This window comes from Argopecten irradians, chromosome 4 (assembly GCF_041381155.1).
Source record: "Argopecten irradians isolate NY chromosome 4, Ai_NY, whole genome shotgun sequence".
NCBI classification, from domain to species: Eukaryota; Metazoa; Mollusca; class Bivalvia; order Pectinida; family Pectinidae; genus Argopecten; species Argopecten irradians.
Window position 1 is genome coordinate 1319876 of NC_091137.1, and position 23193 is coordinate 1343068.

At 34.0% G+C, this 23193-nt stretch overlaps 1 protein-coding gene across 1 annotated transcript in view; it reads left to right on the forward strand.

Annotated features, from left to right (window-relative positions):
- The window catches only part of LOC138322026 (cubilin-like), a 157923-nt gene that overhangs the window by 50606 nt on the left and 84124 nt on the right, over positions 1 to 23193 (forward strand). Inside the window, exons 21-25 of the mRNA XM_069266083.1 lie at positions 5808 to 5967; positions 8583 to 8764; positions 12984 to 13152; positions 14682 to 14863; positions 22470 to 22632. Of these exons, the coding sequence (XP_069122184.1) occupies positions 5808 to 5967; positions 8583 to 8764; positions 12984 to 13152; positions 14682 to 14863; positions 22470 to 22632 (856 nt within the window). The remainder of the gene's footprint in view (positions 1 to 5807; positions 5968 to 8582; positions 8765 to 12983; positions 13153 to 14681; positions 14864 to 22469; positions 22633 to 23193) is intronic.

Consider the following 23193-nt stretch of genomic DNA (forward strand, 5'->3'; position numbering starts at 1 on the left):
TATGTACACTTTGATGTAGAGACACACCATTCCTGTTCCTGGGACTCTCTACAGGTATGTACACTTTGATGTAGAGACACACCATTCCTGTTCCTGGGACTCTCTACAGGTATGTACACTTTGATGTAGAGACACACCATTCCTGTTCCTGGGACTCTCTACAGGTATGTACACTTTGATGTAGAGACAAACCATTCCTGTTCCTGGGACTCTCTACAGGTATGTACACTTTGATGTAGAGACACACCATTCCTGTTCCTGGGACTCTCTACAGGTATGTACACTTTGATGTAGAGACACACCATTCCTGTTCCTGGGACTCTCTACAGGTATGTACACTTTGATGTAGAGACACACCATTCCTGTTCCTGGGACTCTCTACAGGTATGTACACTTTGATGTAGAGACAAACCATTCCTGTTCCTGGGACTATCTACAGGTATGTACACTTTGATGTAGAGACAAACCATTCCTGTTCCTGGGACTCTCTCTACAGGTATGTACACTTTGATGTAGAGACACACCATTCCTGTTCCTGGGACTCTCTACAGGTATGTACACTTTGATGTAGAGACACACCATTCCTGTTCCTGGGACTCTCTACAGGTATGTACACTTTGATGTAGAGACAAACCATTCCTGTTCCTGGGGACTTACTACAGGTATGTACACTTTGATGTAGAGACAAACCATTCCTGTTCCTGGGACTTCTACAGGTATGTACACTTTGATGTAGAGACAAACCATTCCTGTTCCTGGGACTTACTACAGGTATGTACACTTTGATGTAGAGACAAACCATTCCTGTTCCTGGGACTTACTACAGGTATGTACACTTTGATGTAGAGACAAACCATTCCTGTTCCTGGGACTTACTACAGGTATGTACACTTTGATGTAGAGACAAACCATTCCTGTTCCTGGACATCTTACTGATCAGTATGTAATTGTTGATGAACATCTTACGAATCAGTGCTGTAAATGTATTGAGGAACACATTTATGAATCAGTGCCGTAAATGTGTTGATATTTTACTGAATCAATGCTGTGAATGTGTTGAGAACATCTTACTGATCAGTGCTGTAAATGTGTTGATGAACATCTAACTGAATCAGTGCTGTAACTTTGTGTTGAGAACATTCCTTACAGAATCAGTGCGTAAATGTTGAGGAACACTTACAGAATCAGTGCCGTAAATGTGTTTAGGAATATTTACTGAATCAATGCTGTGAATGTGTTGAGAAACATCTGTTACTGAATCAGTGCTGTAAATGATGTTGATAAACATCTAACTGAATCAGTGCTGTAAATGTGTTAGGAATATTTTACAGACTCAATGCTGTAAATGTGTTGAGGAACATCTTACTGAATCAATGCTGTAAATTGTGTTAGGAACATCTTTCTGAATCAGTGCCGGAAATGTGTGTTGAGGGATATTGTACTGAATCAGTGCTGTAAATGTGTTAGGATTATTTTACTGACCAATGCTGTAAATGTGTTGAGAACATCTTACTGAATCAGTGCTGTAAATGTGTTCGATGAACATCTTACTGAATCAATGCTGTAAATGTGTTGAGGAATATCTTACTGAATCAATGCTGTAAATGTGTTGAGGAACATCTTTTGAATCATTGCGGTAAATGTGTTAGGAATATCTTACTGAATCAGTGCTGTAAATGTGTTGAGGAACATCTAACTGAATCTGTGCTGTAAATGTGTTAGGAATATTTTACTGAATCAGTGCTGTAAATGTGTTGAGGAACATCTTACTGAATCAGTGCTGTAAATGTGTTGAGGAAACATCTTACTGAATCAGTGCTGTAAATGTGTTGAGGAACATCTAACTGAATCAGTGCTGTAAATGTGTTGAGGAATATTTTACTGAATCAATGCTGTAAATGTGTTGAGGAACATCTTACTGAATCAATGCTGTAAATGTGTTGAGGAATATCTTACTGAATCAGTGCTGTAAATGTGTTGAGGAACATCTTACTGAATCAGTGCTGTAAATGTGTTGAGGAACATCTTACTGAATCAATGCTGTAAATGTGTTGAGGAACATCTAACTGAATCAGTGCTGTAAATGTGTTAGGAATATTTTACTGAATCAGTGCTGTAAATGTGTTGAGGAACATCTAACTGAATCAGTGCTGTAAATGTGTTGAGGAATATCTTACTGAATCAGTGCTGTAAATGTGTTGAGGAACATCTTACTGAATCAGTGCTGTAAATGTGTTAGGAATATCTTACTGAATCAGTGCTGTAAATGTGTTGAGGAACATCTAACTGAATCAGTGCTGTAAATGTGTTAGGAATATTTTACTGAATCAGTGCTGTAAATGTGTTGAGGAACATCTTACTGAATCAATGCTGTAAATGTGTTGAGGAACATCTTTCTGAATCAGTGCCGTAAATGTGTTTGAGGAACATCTTACTGAATCAGTGCTGTAAATGTGTTGAGGAAATCTTACTGAATCAGTGCTGTAAATGTGTTGAGGAACATCTTACTGAATCAATGCTGTAAATGTGTTGAGGAACATCTTACTGAATCAGTGCTGTAAATGTGTTGAGGAACATCTTACTGAATCAGTGCTGTAAAATGTGTTGAGGAACATCTTACTGAATCAGTGCTGTAAATGTGTTGAGGAACATCTTACTGAATCAGTGCTGTAAATGTGTTGAGGAACATCTTACTGAATCAGTGCTGTAAATGTGTTGAGGAACATCTTACTGAATCAGTGCTGTAAATGTGTTGAGGAATATTTTACTGAATCAGTGCTGTAAATGTGTTGAGGAACATTGTACTGAATCAGTGCTGTAAATGTGTTGAGGAATATTTTACTGAATCAGTGCTGTAAATGTGTTGAGGAACATCTTACTGAATCAATGCTGTAAATGTGTTGAGGAACATCTTACTGAATCAGTGCTGTAAATGTGTTGAGGAACATTTTACTGAATCAGTGCTGTAAATGTGTAGGAACATCTTACTGAATCAATGCTGTAAATGTGTTGAGGAACATCTTACTGAATCAGTGCTGTAAATGTGTTGAGGAACATCTTACTGAATCAGTGCTGTAAATGTGTTGAGGAACATCTTACTGAATCATGCTGTAAATGTGTTGAGGAACATCTTACTGAATCAATGCTGTAAATGTGTTGAGAACATCTTACTGAATCAGTGCTGTAAATGTGTTGAGGAACATTTACTGAATCATGCTGTAAATGTGTTGAGGAAATCTTACTGAATCAGTGCATTTTGAATCATGCTGTAAATGTGTTGAGGAAATTTACTGAATCAGTGCTGTAAATGTGTTGAGGAACATCTTACTGAATCAATGCTGTAAATGTGTTGAGGAACATCTTACTGAATCAGTGCTGTAAATGTGTTGAGGAACATCTTACTGAATCAGTGCTGTAAATGTGTTGAGGAATATTTTACTGAATCAGTGCTGTAAATGTGTTGAGGAACATCTTACTGAATCAGTGCTGTAAATGTGTTGAGGAACATCTTACTGAATCAGTGCTGTAAATGTGTTGAGGAATATTTTACTGAATCAGTGCTGTAAATGTGTTGAGGAACATCTTACTGAATCAGTGCTGTAAATGTGTTGAGGAACATCTTACTGAATCAGTGCTGTAAATGTGTTGAGGAACATCTTACTGAATCAGTGCTGTAAATGTGTTGAGGAATATTTTACTGAATCAGTGCTGTAAATGTGTTGAGGAACATCTTACTGAATCAGTGCTGTAAATGTGTTAGGAATATCTTACTGAATCAGTGCTGTAAATGTGTTGAGGAACATCTTACTGAATCAGTGCTGTAAATGTGTTAGGAATATTTTACTGAATAATGCTGTAAATGTGTTGAGGAATATTTACTGAATCAGTGCTGTAAATGTGTTGAGGAACATTTTACTGAATCAGTGCTGTAAATGTGTTGAGGAACATCTTACTAATCAGTGCTGTAAATGTGTTGAGGAAATTTTACTGAATCAGTGCTGTAAATGTGTTGAGGAATATTTTACTGAATCAGTGCTGTAAATGTGTTGAGGAACATCTTACTGAATCAGTGCTGTAAATGTGTTGAGGAACATCTTACTGAATCAGTCTGTAAATGTGTTGAGGAAATTTACTGAATCAATGCTGTAAATGTGTTGAGGAACATCTTACTGAATCAGTGCTGTAAATGTGTTGAGGAAACATCTTACTGAATCAGTGCTGTAAATGTGTTGAGGAACATCTTACTGAATCAGTGCTGTAAATGTGTTGAGGAACATCTTACTGATCAATCAGTGCTGTAAATGTGTTGAGGAACATCTTACTGAATCAGTGCTGTAAATGTGTTGAGGAACATCTTACTGAATCAGTGCTGTAAATGTGTTGAGGAACATCTTACTGAATCAGTGCTGTAAATGTGTTGAGGAACATCTTACTGAATCAATGCTGTAAATGTGTTGAGGAACATTTACTGAATCAGTGCTGTAAATGTGTTGAGGAACATCTTACTGAATCAGTGCTGTAAATGTGTTGAGGAACATCTTACTGAATCAGTGCTGTAAATGTGTTGAGGAACATCTTACTGAATCAGTGCTGTAAATGTGTTGAGGAACATCTTACTGAATCAATGCTGTAAATGTGTTGAGGAACATCTTACTGAATCAATGCTGTAAATGTGTTGAGGAACATCTTACTGAATCAATGCTGTAAATGTGTTGAGGAACATCTTACTGAATCAGTGCTGTAAATGTGTTGAGGAACATCTTACTGAATCAATGCTGTAAATGTGTTGAGGAACATCTTACTGAATCAGTGCTGTAAATGTGTTGAGGAACATCTTACTGAATCAGTGCTGTAAATGTGTTGAGGAACATCTTACTGAATCAGTGCGTAAGTTGAGGAATTTACTAATCAATGCTGTAAATGTGTTGAGGAACATCTTACTGAATCAGTGCTGTAAATGTGTTGAGGAACATCTTACTGAATCAGTGCTGTAAATGTGTTGAGGGATATTTTACTCAATCAGTGCTGTAAATGTGTTGAGGAACATCTTACTGAATCAATGCTGTAAATGTGTTGAGGAACATCTTACTGAATCAGTGCTGTAAATGTGTTGAGGAACATCTTACTGAATCAGTGCTGTAAATGTGTTGAGGAACATCTTACTGAATCAATGCTGTAAATGTGTTGAGGAACATCTTACTGAATCAGTGCTGTAAATGTGTTGAGGAACATCTTACTGAATCAGTGCTGTAAATGTGTTGAGGAACATCTTACTGAATCAATGCTGTAAATGTGTTGAGGAACATCTTACTGAATCAGTGCTGTAAATGTGTTGAGGGATATTTTACTCAATCAGTGCTGTAAATGTGTTGAGGAACATCTTACTGAATCAATGCTGTAAATGTGTTGAGGAACATCTTACTGAATCAATGCTGTAAATGTGTTGAGGAACATCTTACTGAATCAATGCTGTAAATGTGTTGATGAACATCTTACTGAATCAGTGCTGTAAATGTGTTGAGGAACATCTTACTGAATCAATGCTGTAAATGTGTTGATGAACATCTTAAGGCTCTAACAAATCATAATAACAGTTATATTCCAGACAATACTACCTATGCTTGTATATTTGTTTTTATATGCAATTGAATTTTGTAGTTGAATGGCGTGAATGTTTTAATACAGGTCAAGTACTATAGGAACCTGTTATTTAGATCATGAAAATAAATTCAAAAAATACTAAATTGATTTACCGCAAAAAATAGAAACTTGATTAACTGCATGTCTGTTTGTTTGTTTGTTTTTAGATTCGTGATGGAGAGGCTGCAACATCCACATCCCTGGGGAAATTCTGTGGTTCAAACCTGCCTCCTCCAGTTAACACCACCTCCAATAAAATGCGCGTTCATTTCATGTCTGATATTAGTGTCGCTTCCAATGGATTTCGTCTGGAATATACTTCAAATGGTAAGTCATTCTTATCCACCATCTACATGTGGGAGCTATTTAAATGTCACCTATATGGTCTGCTGTTCATTGGTGTTAGTATGCTACATTTAAGGGTTAATTGGAAAACAACAGGGACTTTTTTGGGGTTTTTTTTGACAATTTCAGTTGATCAACAATGCATGAATTGTAATCAGCTGTGGTTGGAAAGAGCATTGTGTGAGGCGGAAGCGTTTGATTAAAGCTTGGCTCTGGATCCCGGGGAGCCAATATGGGTGAACAGAGTGATAGCCTTTAAATCACTACTGAGTCTGAGGAAAATTCTTACTTACTTTTTCGTCTTTGGCTGATGAGAGTCGCAGATCTTTTCCAGCTTATCATCCTCCATGGCGATTGTCCCTTCGCCCAAAGTGTGTCCTACAAATCCATATGTTCTGTAGCCAATCATACACTTGGAAGGTCTGACTGTTAGATTCACGTCTCGAACCCTTGTAAAGAGATCCCGTAGATCCTTAATGTGTTCCTTCCAGGTTGGGTTGTGTCCAAGTATGGCATCTACGTAGTGGTCGGTGCATCTTCCTGATCATATGGTTTAATGAGTCTCATGTGCCTTGAACTGTCCTCCACTGGTATCTGCGAGTTATCCTTGCTAAGTCAATTTTTGAGAATAATGTATCGTTGTTGAGTCATTATCCTCAATATCTCAATATATACGAAAGTCGATACAAACCCTATTGTTATGTCCTTCTTTGCAATGGCAATCGGGGTATTGTAAGCAAACGTAGATAGTTCGACTATACACATTTCCACCATTTTCTTTACTTCTTTTTGGACCTCTTTGCGCTTGGCATTAGGAATTGGATATGTTTTGACTCTAATCGGATCATCACAGGTTGTGTTGATCCGGTGTGTTACATGTATATCGGGCAAATATCCTGAAATTGCTCTAGAAGTGCTTTTGCTTGTGATTGCCGCTCCTCCGTTAAGTCTTCGCTGATATGGACATCCATGGAATTCTCTTTCCCGGAGAAATTTCAAGCTCTAACAAATTTTCGTCGTCCACTGCTCCGCAATTAACTTCGTCCTCCGCCACGATAACAGCTATCCCCGCAGCTATATCTCCTACTGACCCTTACTACTCAAGCTGTATGTGGCCTTGCTAGACGTGTTGCTCCCTTATGCTAGGTTTACACTATACTCCCGGCGGCCACGGCATCCCCGTTTCAGGCCACCGTGGACAAAACGTGGTGCCCGCGTTCAAAAAAATTCAAAAAATTTACCACGGCAGTCACGGTACAGACGGTGAAGGCCACAGGACGTAATAAAACGGGATTGACGTAACAAAACGTTGCAGTGCGTATGAGGCCGTAAAGGACGGGCAGCATTGTTGCGTTTTTTTGTTATATCACGGTTGATGCAGATTGGCTACACGTTTTGTGCCGGTTTGTCCAGGTTTATCACGGTTTTCACGACAAGCCAAGGTGGATGATAGCCGTTGTGATGCGTTCTATCAAGGCACATCACGGCTTGTAGCGGTTGAAAGCACGATGTGATACGGCGTGTTGCGTCCTACATAGGTCTTACGTTGCGAGCAGTATATAATGGAGTATCATTACCCGGCCTGGTTCATATTTGATACTTCTTGGATTTATTTGAATTAATAAATAGAAGTAGTCATTATCAAACACATTTTAACCATCAAATTATACCACAGTTTTTAATACAAAAGGCAGAATAAGTGCGAACCATTACAGAAAAAAACATATTTGCGTAGAAACACTTGGCTATATCAAACTTTTGAAATATTAACTGACGGTATTATTGCAATTCTCCATTTTGATGTTAATGTTGAGTATTCAATAATGAGCAACATCATTGAGAACTACTCACTTCGAACAGTAGAATCAAAATGACCCCTACATTCACTTTCACGATAATCTGGTGCAGTAATAGCAAGAATCAGCAAAATGAAGTGGTTTAGGTCCAACAGAAAATAATTCAAATAGAAACATCTGAACCCTCAAACAATGGTAGCTTAAGTCTAGGTCAGATTGAAAAAAATAGTACTTTGTTTCATATATATCGATGTCCGGGGTATTTTTTTTCAATTGAAGAAGTCTCGAGCAGTAGGAGGCATTGACAATTCTATTGTGTATTTCTGGAATAGTACCTGTTGAGAAATGCACAATACATTAAACACACAAAAACTATCTATTAATACCAAATATAGGTTAGATTTTCTTTTCTTTTAACACATTTTGTTATGAAAATGTTTTTAAATTAAAAAAAATAGGCATTAAATAATAAATATTGTTTCATTTGCTCTAAAAAAAGGCCCGGCATCATTCTATCATTCCTAATAAGCCTTGGCGGACCGTGAAAAATGTATCGGAGCTAAATCAAAACGTGTAAAACGTAGCAGACATCATCAGATCGTAACAGTCCTCGAGAGAACGTAGTGGTATCCTTGACATATCGTGCCCAATAAGATAGCTTACAATAGTATAATATACAGTTCGTTGTGACTCGTAAGTTTTAAGACAAATCGTTGACATTGAATGAGAAATTATGATCAGGCAACCGATTATGTAGGCCTTTGTTGGTGCCCTATATTTTAATCTGAAAGTTTTACACAGGATGTGGGGGATACCTGTCAAGGCCAGCAGCCAATTTCACAAGTCCAAACTACCCAGGCCATTACCCCAACCATCGTGTCTGCGAGTGGCAAATCAACATTGTTTCTGGATTGCGGATAGAGCTTACCCTCAATGACTTTGACTTCGAAACACATTCCACCTGTGCTTTTGATGGACTTGAGGTAATTCAGAAGTGTAAATACATACATCATTTAAATTGACAGAAAATATCTTTTGTCTTTAGCAGTATGCTTCACTTAAATAGAGATATAACGTGTTAGTAGTATGCTTCAGTGAGATAGAGTTATAACGTGTTAGCAGTATGCCTCAGTGAGATAGAGATATAACGAGTTAGTAGTATGCTTCAGAGACATAGAGATATAAAGTGTTAGTAGTATGCTTCAGTGAGATAGAGATATAACGTGTTAGTAGTATGCTTCAGTGAGATAGACCTATAACGTGTTAGTAGTATGCTTCAGTGAGATAGACCTATAACGTGTTAGTAGTATGCTTCAGTGAGATAGACCTATAACGTGTTAGTAGTATGCTTCAGTGAGATAGACCTATAACGTGTTAGTAGTATGCTTCAGAGAGATAGAGATATAACGTGTTAGTAGTATGCTTCAGAGAGATAGAGATATAACGTGTTAGTAGTATGCTTCAGTGAGATAGACCTATAACGTGTTAGTAGTATGCTTCAGAGAGATAGAGATATAACGTGTTAGTAGTATGCTTCAGAGAGATAGAGATATAACGTGTTAGTAGTATGCTTCAGTGAGATAGACCTATAACGTGTTAGTAGTATGCTTCAGAGAGATAGAGATATAACGTGTTAGTAGTAAGCTTCAGAGAGATAGAGATATAACGTGTTAGTAGTAAGCTTCAGAGTGATAGAGATATAACGTGTTAGTAGTATGCTTCAGAGAGATAGAGATATAACGTGTTAGTAGTATGCTTCAGTGAGATAGAGATATAACGTGTTAGTAGTATGCTTCAGTGAGATAGAGATATAACGTGTTAGTAGTATGCTTCAGTGAGATAGAGATATAACGTGTTAGTAGTATGCTTCAGAGAGATAGAGATATAACGTGTTAGTAGTATGCTTCAGAGAGATAGAGATATAACGTGTTAGTAGTATGCTTCAGAGAGATAGAGATATAACGTGTTAGTAGTAAGCTTCAGAGAGATAGAGATATAACGTGTTAGTAGTAAGCTTCAGAGTGAAGATAGAGATATAACGTGTTAGTAGTATGCTTCAGAGAGATAGAGATATAACGTGTTAGTAGTATGCTTCAGAGAGATAGAGATATAACGTGTTAGTAGTAAGCTTCAGAGAGATAGAGATATAACGTGTTAGTAGTAAGCTTCAGAGTGATAGAGATATAACGTGTTAGTAGTAAGCTTCAGAGAGATAGAGATATAACGTGTTAGTAGTATGCTTCAGTGAGATAGAGATATAACGTGTTAGTAGTATGCTTCAGTGAGATAGAGATATAACGTGTTAGTAGTATGCTTCAGTGAGATAGACCTATAACGTGTTAGTAGTATGCTTCAGTGAGATAGAGCTATAACGTGTTCGTAGTATGCTTCAGTGAGATAGAGCTATAACGTGTTCGTAGTATGCTTCAGTGAGATAGACCTATAACGTGTTAGTAGTATGCTTCAGTGAAATAGACCTATAACGTGTTAGTAGTATGATTCAGTGAAATAGAGATATAACGTGTTAGTAGTATGTCAGTGAATAGAGATATAACGTGTTAGTAGTATGCTTCAGTGAGATAGAGCTATAACGTGTTCGTAGTATGCTTCAGTGAGATAGAGTTATAACGTGTTAGTAGTATGCTTCAGTGAGATAGACCTATAACGTGTTAGTAGTATGCTTCAGTGAGATAGAGATATAACGTGTTAGTAGTATGCTTCAGTGAGATAGAGATATAACGTGTTAGTAGTATGCTTCAGTGTTATAGAGCTATAACGTGTTATGCTTAGTATGCTTCAGTGAGATAGAGTTGTGACGTGTTAGTAGTATGCTTCAGTGAGATAGAGATATAACGTGTTAGTAGTATGCTTCAGTGAGATAGAGATATAACGTGTTAGTAGTATGCTTCAGTGAGATAGAGATATAACGTGTTAGTAGTATGCTTCAGTGAAATAGAGATATAACGTGTTAGTAGTATGCTTCAGTGAGATAGAGTTATTACGTGTTAGTAGTATGCTTCAGTGAGATAGATTTGTGACGTGTTAGTAGTATGCTTCAGTGAGATAGAGATATAACGTGTTAGTAGTATGCTTCAGTGAGATAGAGTTGTGACGTGTTAGTAGTATGCTTCAGTGAGATAGAGTTATAACGTGTTAGTAGTATGCTTCAGTGAGATAGAGTTATAACGTGTTAGTAGTATGCTTCAGTGAGATAGAGTTGTGACGTGTTAGTAGTATGCTTCAGTGAGATAGAGATATAACGTGTTAGTAGTATGCTTCAGTGAGATAGAGATATAACGTGTTAGTAGTATGCTTCAGTGAGATAGAGATATAACGTGTTAGTAGTATGCTTCAGTGAGATAGAGTTATAACGTGTTAGTAGTATGCTTCAGTGAGATAGAGTTATTACGTGTTAGTAGTATGCTTCAGTGAGATAGATTTGTGACGTGTTAGTAGTATGCTTCAGTGAGATAGAGATATAACGTGTTAGTAGTGTATGCCTCAGTGAGATAGAGATATAACGTGTTAGTAGTATGCTTCAGTGAAATAGAGATATAACGTGTTAGTAGTATGCCTCAGTGAGATAGAGATATAACGTGTTAGTAGTATGCTTCAGTGAGATAGAGTTATTACGTGTTAGTAGTATGCTTCAGTGAGATAGAGATATAACGTGTTAGTAGTATGCTTCAGTAAAATAGAGATATAACCTTTTAGTAGTATGCTTCAGTGAGATAGAGATATAACGTGTTAGTAGTATGCTTCAGTGAGATAGAGATATAACGTTTTAGTAGTATGCTTCAGTGAGATAGAGTTATAACGTGTTAGTAGTATGCTTCAGTGAGATAGAGTTATAACGTGTTAGTAGTATGCTTCAGTGAGATAGAGATATAACGTGTTAGTAGTATGCTTCAGTGAAATAGAGATATAACGTGTTAGTAGTATGCTTCAGTGAGATAGAGATATAACGTGTTAGTAGTATGCTTCAGTGAAATAGAGATATAACGTGTAAGTAGTTTGTTTCAGTGTTATAGAGATATAACGTGTTAGTAGTATGCTTCAGTGAGATAGAGATATAACGTGTTAGTAGTATGCTTCAGTGAAATAGAGATATAACGTGTTAGTAGTATGCTTCAGTGAGATAGAGATATAACGTGTTAGTAGTATGCTTCAGTGAGATAGAGATATAACGTGTTAGTAGTATGCTTCAGTGAGATAGAGATATAACGTGTTAGTAGTATGCTTCAGTGAAATAGAGATATAACGTGTTAGTAGTATGCTTCAGTGAGATAGAGATATAACGTGTTTAGTGTATGCTTCAGTGAGATAGAGTTTACTGTTAGTAGTATGCTTCAGTGAGATAGAGATATAACGTGTTAGTAGTATGCTTCAGTGAGATAGAGATATAACGTGTTAGTAGTATGCTTCAGTGAGATAGAGATATAACGTGTTAGTAGTATGCTTTAGTGAGATAGAGATATAAATTGAAGTATGTATCAATGGATTTAGTAGTAATTTATCATTTACAATGTATAGCGGGTATCCTATTTCGCCGGGGTCCAAATTTCGCCATTTTGTATGAAAACAAGTGATAACTTGGTAATCATGTCATTAGTTGTCAATAAATCTTCATTCCACATCGTTTGTCCGATCCTTTTTCTGGTATGGTTCTATAGAAATGCCTACAACTTTCTCTGGGAGTATCAATGAAATTGACTTGATAGAAAATGTTGTTTAAAGGTTTTTTTATTGTGTCTGAATCCACACAGTTTGAAATAATTGGCGGTTCTAATAATCAAATGACAGTGCATGGGCATAAATTTACTTCATGTATTTTTATATCTACATTTAAATCGTCTTTATTTACAAAAATGGCGAAATGTGGACACCCTATGGGAAAGTGGTTCCTGTAATGGAGAGTTATTGTAACTTATATCAAAATGTAGTATTTATACTTTTGTACGTATTTAAATTTTGTAAAAATAGGAAAAATCTTTCATTTAAACTGTTAATTGTATCTCTTTTACAAATAATAAAAACCTGCTCTGAGAAAAACAAGTAAATAACGGCGAAATATGGACACCCGCTCTACAGATAGTAATTGTCACTTTTGAACTATATATCGTCAATCAAATGTTACACATAAAATATGATCGAATCGTGCAGAATGTTTTGCTGAATCTCGAGAGTGTTTTTGTCTGACAGATTTACGGTGGAATGGACAATACTTCACCACTTCTAGCATCACTTTGCCATACTCAGTCACAGCCACAAGTGTTTACGGCTACTGGTAATCAGATGTTTGTACGTTTCCGCAGTGATATCTCCATTACTGGACGTGGATTCCACGCATCTTATAGATCTCTCCCTGGAGGTAAGAAAGAGAATGGGCTGAATATTTAAATGAAATTTTTATACCACACCATGAAATGGGTTGGGATGGGGCGCATATAGCGTCACACACACCTGTCCAATCAAGCGCTGTCTCTTCCAGTTCCTGTCCCATTCCTTAGTTTTGGCATGCGGTAAGTTTTATAAATTATTCTAGATCTTAACTAATATACTTAAATTGCTTTTAGGTCATCTGTTCCATTCGCCGATCATGAAATATGATTTGAAATTTCTTTCGGAATTGTTGTCGATGTGGCAAATAAGATTGATTATATTTCAGAAATTTAATGCAAATTTAAACTGCAATTAACTAGCGTATTAAGTATTTTTTGCATTCATACTATATAGCATAAAACTTGCGGCTAGTCATTGCATTCCCAAATGGTATATTCGAGTAAGCGGAAGTCGTATAAAAATCGATGCAATCAGCACGCTGTGGGAATTTATAGATGAAGAAAGAAAAAAATTGGGACTGCAATTTTCATGCAAATAACGAATTATTCGAATAACCATTATGCGAATAACTGACCAGAAGTCCTCTGTATTGCCATAATTGTTAGACACTACTATACTGTGATTGTGTTGTTTTGTGCTAATAATCAGATGACCGTTTAGACCCATTGGCCTCTTGTTTTGACTTGCTACATGGATGTAGTGCCATAAATATTGGTATTGTTTCCTCGTATTCCATGGAAATATTCCTTTAAGGATTAAATTGTTAAAGAATTAAATTGCCTTCTTAGGGAATTTAAGGTCCTATAATTCTCACAGGATTGCAGACAAATTGAATAACGCGTGCTAGCACGTTATGTTTTAGTATTGCGTCGTTACGTCATGACGTCATTCAGAACGACGTCACAATACATGTTATACATATCACTACACCAACGGGAGCTATTGGAGAAATTCTCTTTTTGGTTGATAAGGTGATATAGTGTCAGTCCCGAGCAAATGGAAATATATAACAATCGTTTCCCTTAATTCTTTTTCATTTCATAATAAGTTTTTGTTAAATTATTTAATATCCCAGTCATATGATTGTTTGGATCATGTGCAATCATTGAACTTATTTAATGAATTTTATATGACAAGGACAATAATTCTAACACATTTTAATAAAGATTCATGTTATTTCTTAAGTAGTTCTGTATACGATATATAGATTAATTTTGATGGTACACTCTATGATACAGTCGGGAGAAGTGATGTTTTATAACAGAGTGCGACATAAATTATAAACGTTACTTTATCTTTTTTAGCGATTTTCGATATAAACATTTCTTTTAACGAACGCCACTTTACAAAGTCGGTAAAAAGATCATGCATCCAACATGATAATAGTAAAATGATATGGTTTGAGTTCTATTTTTGTTGTGACGTCATTAAGTCCCACCATTAATATGACTATAATCGGAAAGGGGGAGGAACTATTTAATCAAATGATGTGATTTTACTGTTTTAAAACCTCATAATGTGCTACTATTTAAATGTTTTATAATGTTACTGTTTAAGGATGCGGAGGAAACTTCTCTACTCCGGCAGGGACTCTCACCTCGGCCAACTACCCAAACAACTATCCACACAATACAGAGTGTGTATGGTTAATTACCGTCGAACCAAGCAGTAACATACGGCTCACTTTTAACGAGTTTGAACTGGAAGGATCTGGCAATTGTCCATTTGATTATGTTAAGGTATACAGAGCATACACAATAAGTGGTTGTCTAATATTGAATTTATTCCACACGGGTGAGTTATTTTTCAAAAGTTACAAAAGACACGAACTTTAGAATAGATAGAATTAATCATTACATCTATGGTATGATAGAATTAATCATTACATCCAAGGTATGATAAAAGTAATCGTTACATCCTAGGTATATGAATTAATCATTACATAGAATTAATCATTACATTCAATGTATGATAGAATTAATCATTACATCCAAGGTATGATAGAATTAATCATTACATCCAAGGTATGATAGAATTAATCATTACATCCAAGGTATGATAGAATTAATCATTACATCCAAGGTATGATAGAATTAATCATTACATCCAAGGTATGATAGAATTAATCATTACATCCAAGGTATGATAGAATTAATCATTACATCCAAGGTATGATAGAATTAATCATTACATCCAAGGTATGATAAAATTAATCGTTACATCCTAGGTATGATAGAATTAATCATTACATCCGTATGATAGAATTAATCTTACATCAAGGTATGATAGAATTAATCATTACATCCAAGGTATGATAGAATTAATCATTACATTCAAGGTATGATAGAATTAATCATTACATCCAAGGTATGATAGAATTAATCATTACATTCAAGGTATGATAGAATTAATCATTACATTCAAGGTATGATAGAATTAATCATTACATTCAAGGTATGATAGAGTTAATCATTACATCCAAGGTATGATAGAATTAATCATTACATTCAAGGTATGATAGAATTAATCATTACATTCAAGGTATGATAGAGTTAATCATTACATTCAAGGTATGATAGAATTAATCATTACATCCAAGGTATGATAGAATTAATCATTACATCCAAGGTATGATAGAGTTAATCGTTACATTCAAGGTATGATAGAGTTAATCATTACATTCAAGGTATGATAGAGTTAATCATTACATTCAAGGTATGATAGAATTAATCATTACATCCAAGGTATGATAGAATTAATCATTACATCCAAGGTATGATAGAGTTAATCATTACATTCAAGGTATGATAGAATTAATCATTACATTCAAGGTATGATAGAGTTAATCATTACATTCAAGGTATGATAGAATTAATCATTACATTCCAAGGTATGATAGAGTTAATATTACATTCAAGGTATGATAGAATTAATCATTACATCCAAGGTATGATAGAGTTAATCGTTACATTCAAGGTATGATAGAATTAATCATTACATTCAAGGTATGATAGAGTTAATCATTACATTCAAGGTATGATAGAATTAATCATTACATCCAAGGTATGATAGAGTTAATCGTTACATTCAAGGTATGATAGAATTAATCATTACATTCAAGGTATGATAGAATTAATCATTACATTCAAGGTATGATAGAATTAATCATTACATCCAAGGTATGATAGAGTTAATCATTACATCCAAGGTATGATAGAGTTAATCATTACATCCAAGGTATGATAGAGTTAATCGTTACATCCAAGGTATGATAGAATTAATCATTACATTCAAGGTATGATAGAGTTAATCATTACATCCAAGGTATGATAGAGTTAATCGTTACATCCAAGGTATGATAGGTTAATCATTACATCCAAGGTATGATAGAATTAATCATTACATCCAAGGTATGATAGAGTTAATCATTACATCCAAGGTATGATAGAATTAATCATTACATCCAAGGTATGATAGAATTAATCATTACATTCAAGGTATGATGATAAGATTAATCAAGGTATGAAATCATTACATCCAAGGTATAGATTAATCATTACATCAAGGTAATCATTAACATTACATTCAAGGTATGATAGATTAATCATTACATCAAGGTATGATAGAGTTAATCATTACATCCAAGGTATGATAGAATTAATCATTACATTCAAGGTATGATAGAATTAATCATTACATCCAAGGTATGATAGAGTTAATGTACATCCAAGGTATGATAGAGTTAATCATTACATCCAAGGTATGATAGAATTAATCATTACATTCAAGGTATGATAGAGTTAATCGTTACATCCAAGGTATGATAGAGTTAATCGTTACATCCAAGGTATGATAGAGTTAATCGTATTACATCCAAGGTATGATAGAGTTAATATTACATCAAGGTATGATAGAGTTAATCGTTACATCAAGGTATGATAGAGTTAATCGTTACATCCAAGGTATGATAGAGTTAATCATTACATCCAAGGTATGATAGAGTTAATCGTTACATCCAAGGTATGATAGAGTTAATCATTACATTCAAGGTATGATAGAAGTTAATCATTACATCCAAGGTATGATAGAGTTAATCATTAATTACATCCAAGGTATGATAGGTATGATAGATTAATCGTACATCCAAGGTATGATAGAATTAATCATTACATCAAGGTATGATAGAGTTAATCGTTACATTCAAGGTATGATAGAATTAATCGTTACATTCAAGGTATGATAGAATTAATCATTACATCCAAGGTATGATAGAGTTAATCGTTACATCCAAGGTATGATAGAATTAATCGTTACATCCAAGGTATGATAGAATTAATCATTACATCCAAGGTATGATAGAGTTAATCGTTACATCAAGGTATGATAGAGTTAATCGTTACATCCAAGGTATGATAGAATTAATCGTTACATCCAAGGTATGATAGAGTTAATCGTTACATCCAAGGTATGATAGAGTTAATCATTACATTCAAGGTATGATAGAGTTAATCATTACATCCAAGGTATGATAGAATTAATCATTACATCCAAGGTATGATAGAGTTAATCATTACATTCAAGGTATGATAGAATAATCATTACATTCAAGGTATGATAGAGTTAATCATTACATCCAAGGTATGATAGAGTTAATCATTACATTCAAGGTATGATAGAATTAATCATTACATCCAAGGTATGATAGAGTTAATCGTTACATTCAAGGTATGATAGAGTTAATCATTACATCCAAGGTATGATAGAGTTAATCGTTACATTCAAGGTATGATAGAGTTAATCGTTACATCCAAGGTATGATAGAGTTAATCGTTACATTCAAGGTATGATAGAATTAATCATTACATTCAAGGTATGATAGAATTAATCATTACATTCAAGGTATGATAGAGTTAATCGTTACATTCAAGGTATGATAGAGTTAATCGTTACATCCAAGGTATGATAGAGTTAATCATTACATCCAAGGTATGATAGAGTTAATCGTTACATCCAAGGTATGATAGAGTTAATCATTACATTCAAGGTATGATAGAGTTAATCATTACATCCAAGGTATGATAGAGTTAATCGTTACATCCAAGGTATGATAGAGTTAATCATTACATCCAAGGTATGATAGAGTTAATCATTACATCCAAGGTATGATAGAGTTAATCGTTACATTCAAGGTATGATAGAGTTAATCATTACATCCAAGGTATGATAGAGTTAATCGTTACATCCAAGGTATGATAGAGTTAATCATTACATTCAAGGTATGATAGATAAGTTAATCGTTACATCCAAGGTATGATAGAATTAATCATTACATCCAAGGTATGATAGAGTTAATCATTACATTCAAGGTATGATAGAATTAATCATTACATCCAAGGTATGATAGAGTTAATCATTACATCCAAGGTATGATAGAGTTAATCGTTACATCCAAGGTATGATAGAATTAATCATTACATCCAAGGTATGATAGAGTTAATCATTACATTCAAGGTATGATAGAGTTAATCATTACATTCAAGGTATGATAGAGTTAATCGTTACATTCAAGGTATGATAGAATTAATCATTACATCCAAGGTATGATAGAATTAATCATTACATCCAAGGTATGATAGAGTTAATCGTTACATTCAAGGTATGATAGAGTTAATCGTTACATCCAAGGTATGATAGAGTTAATCGTTACATCAAGGTATGATAGAGTTAATCATTTACCAAGGTATGATAGATTAAAAATTACATTCAATGGTTATGATAGAGTTAATCGTTACATCCAAGGTATGATAGAGTTAATCGTTACATTCAAGGTATGATAGAGTTAATCGTTACATTCAAGGTATGATAGAATTAATCATTACATTCAAGGTATGATAGAATTAATCATTACATTCAAGGTATGATAGAATTAATCATTACATCCAAGGTATGATAGAATTAATCATTACATTCAAGGTATGATAGAGTTAATCATTACATTCAAGGTATGATAGAGTTAATCATTACATTCAAGGTATGATAGAGTTAATCATTACATCCAAGGTATGATAGAATTAATCATTACATCCAAGGTATGATAGAGTTAATCATTACATCCAAGGTATGATAGAGTTAATCGTTACATCCAAGGTATGATAGAGTTAATCGTTACATTCAAGGTATGATAGAGTTAATCGTTACATTCAAGGTATGATAGAGTTAATCATTACATCCAAGGTATGATAGAGTTAATCGTTACATTCAAGGTATGATAGAGTTAATCGTTACATCCAAGGTATGATAGAGTTAATCATTACATTCAAGGTATGATAGAATTAATCATTACATTCAAGGTATGATAGAATTAATCATTACATTCAAGGTATGATAGAATTAATCATTACATTCAAGGTATGATAGAATTAATCATTATAATCCAAGGTATGATAGAGTTAATCGTTTACATTCAAGGTATGATAGAGTTAATCATTACATCCAAGGTATGATAGAGTTAATCGTTACATTCAAGGTATGATAGAGTTAATCATTACATTCCAAGGTATGATAGAGTTTAATCATTACATCCAAGGTATGATAGAGTTAATCATTACATTCAAGGTATGATAGAGTTAATCATTACATCCAAGGTATGATAGAGTTAATCATTACATTCAAGGTATGATAGAATTAATCATTACATTCAAGGTATGATAGAATTAATCATTACATTCAAGGTATGATAGAAGTTAATCAGGTATTACATTCAAGGTATGATAGAGTTAATCATTACATTCAAGGTATGATAGAGTTAATCGTTACATTCAAGGTATGATAGAGTTAATCATTACATTCAAGGTATGATAGAGTTAATCGTTACATTCAAGGTATGATAGAAGTTAATCATTACATCAAGGTATGATAGAATTAATCATTACATTCAAGGTATGATAGAATTAATCGTTACATTCAAGGTATGATAGATTAATCATTACATCCAAGGTATGATAGAGTTAATCGTTACATTCAAGGTATGATAGAGTTAATCATTACATCCAAGGTATGATAGAGTTAATCGTTACATTCAAGGTATGATAGAGTTAATCGTTACATCCAAGGTATGATAGAGTTAATCGTTACATTCAAGGTATGGATAGAGTTAATCATTACATTCAAGGTATGATAGAGTTAATCGTTACATCCAAGGTATGATAGAGTTAATCGTTACATTCAAGGTATGATAGAGTTAATCGATTAACATTACAAGGTATGATAGAGTTAATCGTTACATTCAAGGTATGATAGAATTAATCGTTACATTCAAGGTATGATAGAGTTAATCGTTACATTCAAGGTATGATAGAGTTAATCGTTACATCCAAGGTATGATAGAGTTAATCTTACATTCAAGGTATGATAGAGTTAATCGTTACATTCAAGGTATGATAGAATAATCATTACATTCAATGGTATGATAGGAGTTAATCATTACATCCAAGGTATGATAGTAGTAAAGTTAATCGTTACATTCAAGGTATGATAGATTAATCGTTACATTCAAGGTATGATAGAATAATCGTTACATTCAAGGTATGATAGAGTTAATCGTTACATTCAAGGTATGATAGAGTTAATCGTTACATTCAAGGTATGATAGAGTTAATCGTTACATTCAAGGTATGATAGAAGTTAATCGTTACATTCAAGGTATGATAGAGTTAATCGTTACATTCAAGGTATGATAGAGTTAATCGTTACATCCAAGGTATGATAGAGTTAATCGTTACATTCAAGGTATGATAGAGTTAATCGTTACATCCAAGGTATGATAGAGTTAATCGTTACATTCAAGGTATGATAGAGTTAATCGTTACATCCAAGGTATGATAGAGTTAATCGTTACATTCAAGGTATGATAGAATTAATCGTTACATTCAAGGTATGATAGAATTAATCGTTACATTCAAGGTATGATAGAGTTAATCGTTACATTCAAGGAATGATAGAATAATCATTACATTCAAGGTATGATAGAGTTAATCGTTACATTCAAGGAATGATAGAATAATCGTTACATTCAAGGAATGATAGAATAATCATTACATTCAAGGTATGATAGAGTTAATCGTTACATTCAAGGAATGATAGAAGTTAATCGTTACATTCAAGGTATGATAGAGTTTAATCGTTACATTCAAGGTATGATAGAGTTAATCGTTACATTCAAGGTATGATAGAGTTAATCGTTACATTCAAGGTATGATAGAGTTAATCGTTACATTCAAGGTATGATAGAATTAATCGTTACATTCAAGGTATGATAGAGTTAATCGTTACATTCAAGGAATGATAGAGTATCATTCAAAGGAATGATAGAATTTACATTCAAGGTATGATAGAATTAATCGTTACATTCAAGGAATGATAGAGTAATCGTTACATTCAAGGAATGATAGAGTTAATCGTTACATTCAAGGTATGATAGAGTTTTAATCGTTACATTCAAGGTATGATAGAGTTAATCGTTACATTCAAGGTATGATAGAGTTATCGTTACATTCAAGGTATGATAGAATTAATCGTTACATTCAAGGTATGATAGAGTTAATCGTTACATTCAAGGTATGATAGAGTTAATCGTTACATTCAAGGTATGATAGAATAATCTTTACATTCAAGGTATGATAGAGTTAATCGTTACATTCAAGGTATGATAGAATTAATCATTACATTCAAGGTATGATAGAGTTAATCGTTACATTCAAGGTATGATAGAGTTAATCATTACATTCAAGGTATGATAGAGTTAATCGTTACATTCAAGGAATGATAGAATTAATCGTTACATTCAAGGTATGATAGAATTAATCGTTACATTCAAGGTATGATAGAGTTAATCGTTACATTCAAGGTATGATAGAGTTAATCGTTACATTCAAGGTATGATAGAATTAATCATTACATTCAAGGTATGATAGAATTAATCGTTACATTCAAGGTATGATAGAATTAATCGTTACACTTTTCAAGGTATGATAGAGTTTTAATCATTACAATCCAAGGTATGATAGAGTTTAATCATTACATCCAAGGTATGATAGAATTAATCGTTACATTCAAGGGAATGATTAGAGTTTAATCATTTACATTCAAGGTATGATAGAGTTAATCGTTACTCATCCAAGTATGATAGAGTTAATCGTTACATTCAAGGTATGGATAGAATTAATCATTACATCAAGGTATGATAGAATTAATCTTTTTACATTCAAGGTATGATAGAAATTAATCGTTAATTATGTATAGTCTTTTATAAGCACAAATGCAATTTTTGGTCAATTTTTATTTTAGATATTTGATGGCCCAACTCTGAATAATACAATGTTAATGTCACATTGCGGAAATTCTCTTCCTTCTCCTCCATCCTATACTAGCAGTGGTAACCAGATGCTTGTTCGTATGAGGACAGATTCCTCAGTGTCACATAAAGGTTTCAACGCCACCTATGTAACAGGTAAGAATGTTAATTACAAAAAAATTTTAACGTCACTTATGTAACAGGTAAGAATGTTAATTGCAAAGCAATTTCAACGTCATCTATGCAACAGGTAAGAATGTTAATTACAAAACAATTTCAATGCCAACTATGTAACAGGTAAGAATGTTTATAACAAAACAATTTCAAGGTCACCTATGTAACAGGTAAGAATGTTAATTACAAAACAATTTTAACGTCACCTACGTAACAGGTAAGAATGTTAATTAAAAAAAACAAATTCAATGCCACCTATGTAACAGGTAAGAATGTTAATTACACAACAATTCAAACGCCACCTATGTAACAGGAACGAATGTAAGGTACAAACAATTTCAATGTCACCTCTGTAAAAGGTAAGAATGTAAGGTACTAAATAATTTTAACGTCACCTATGTAACAGGTAAGAATGTTAATTACAAAACAAGTTAAACGCCACCTATGTAACAGGTAAGAATGTTAATTACAAAACAAGTTAAACGCCACCTATGTACCAGGTAAGAATGTTAATTACAAAACAAGTTAAACGCCACCTATGTA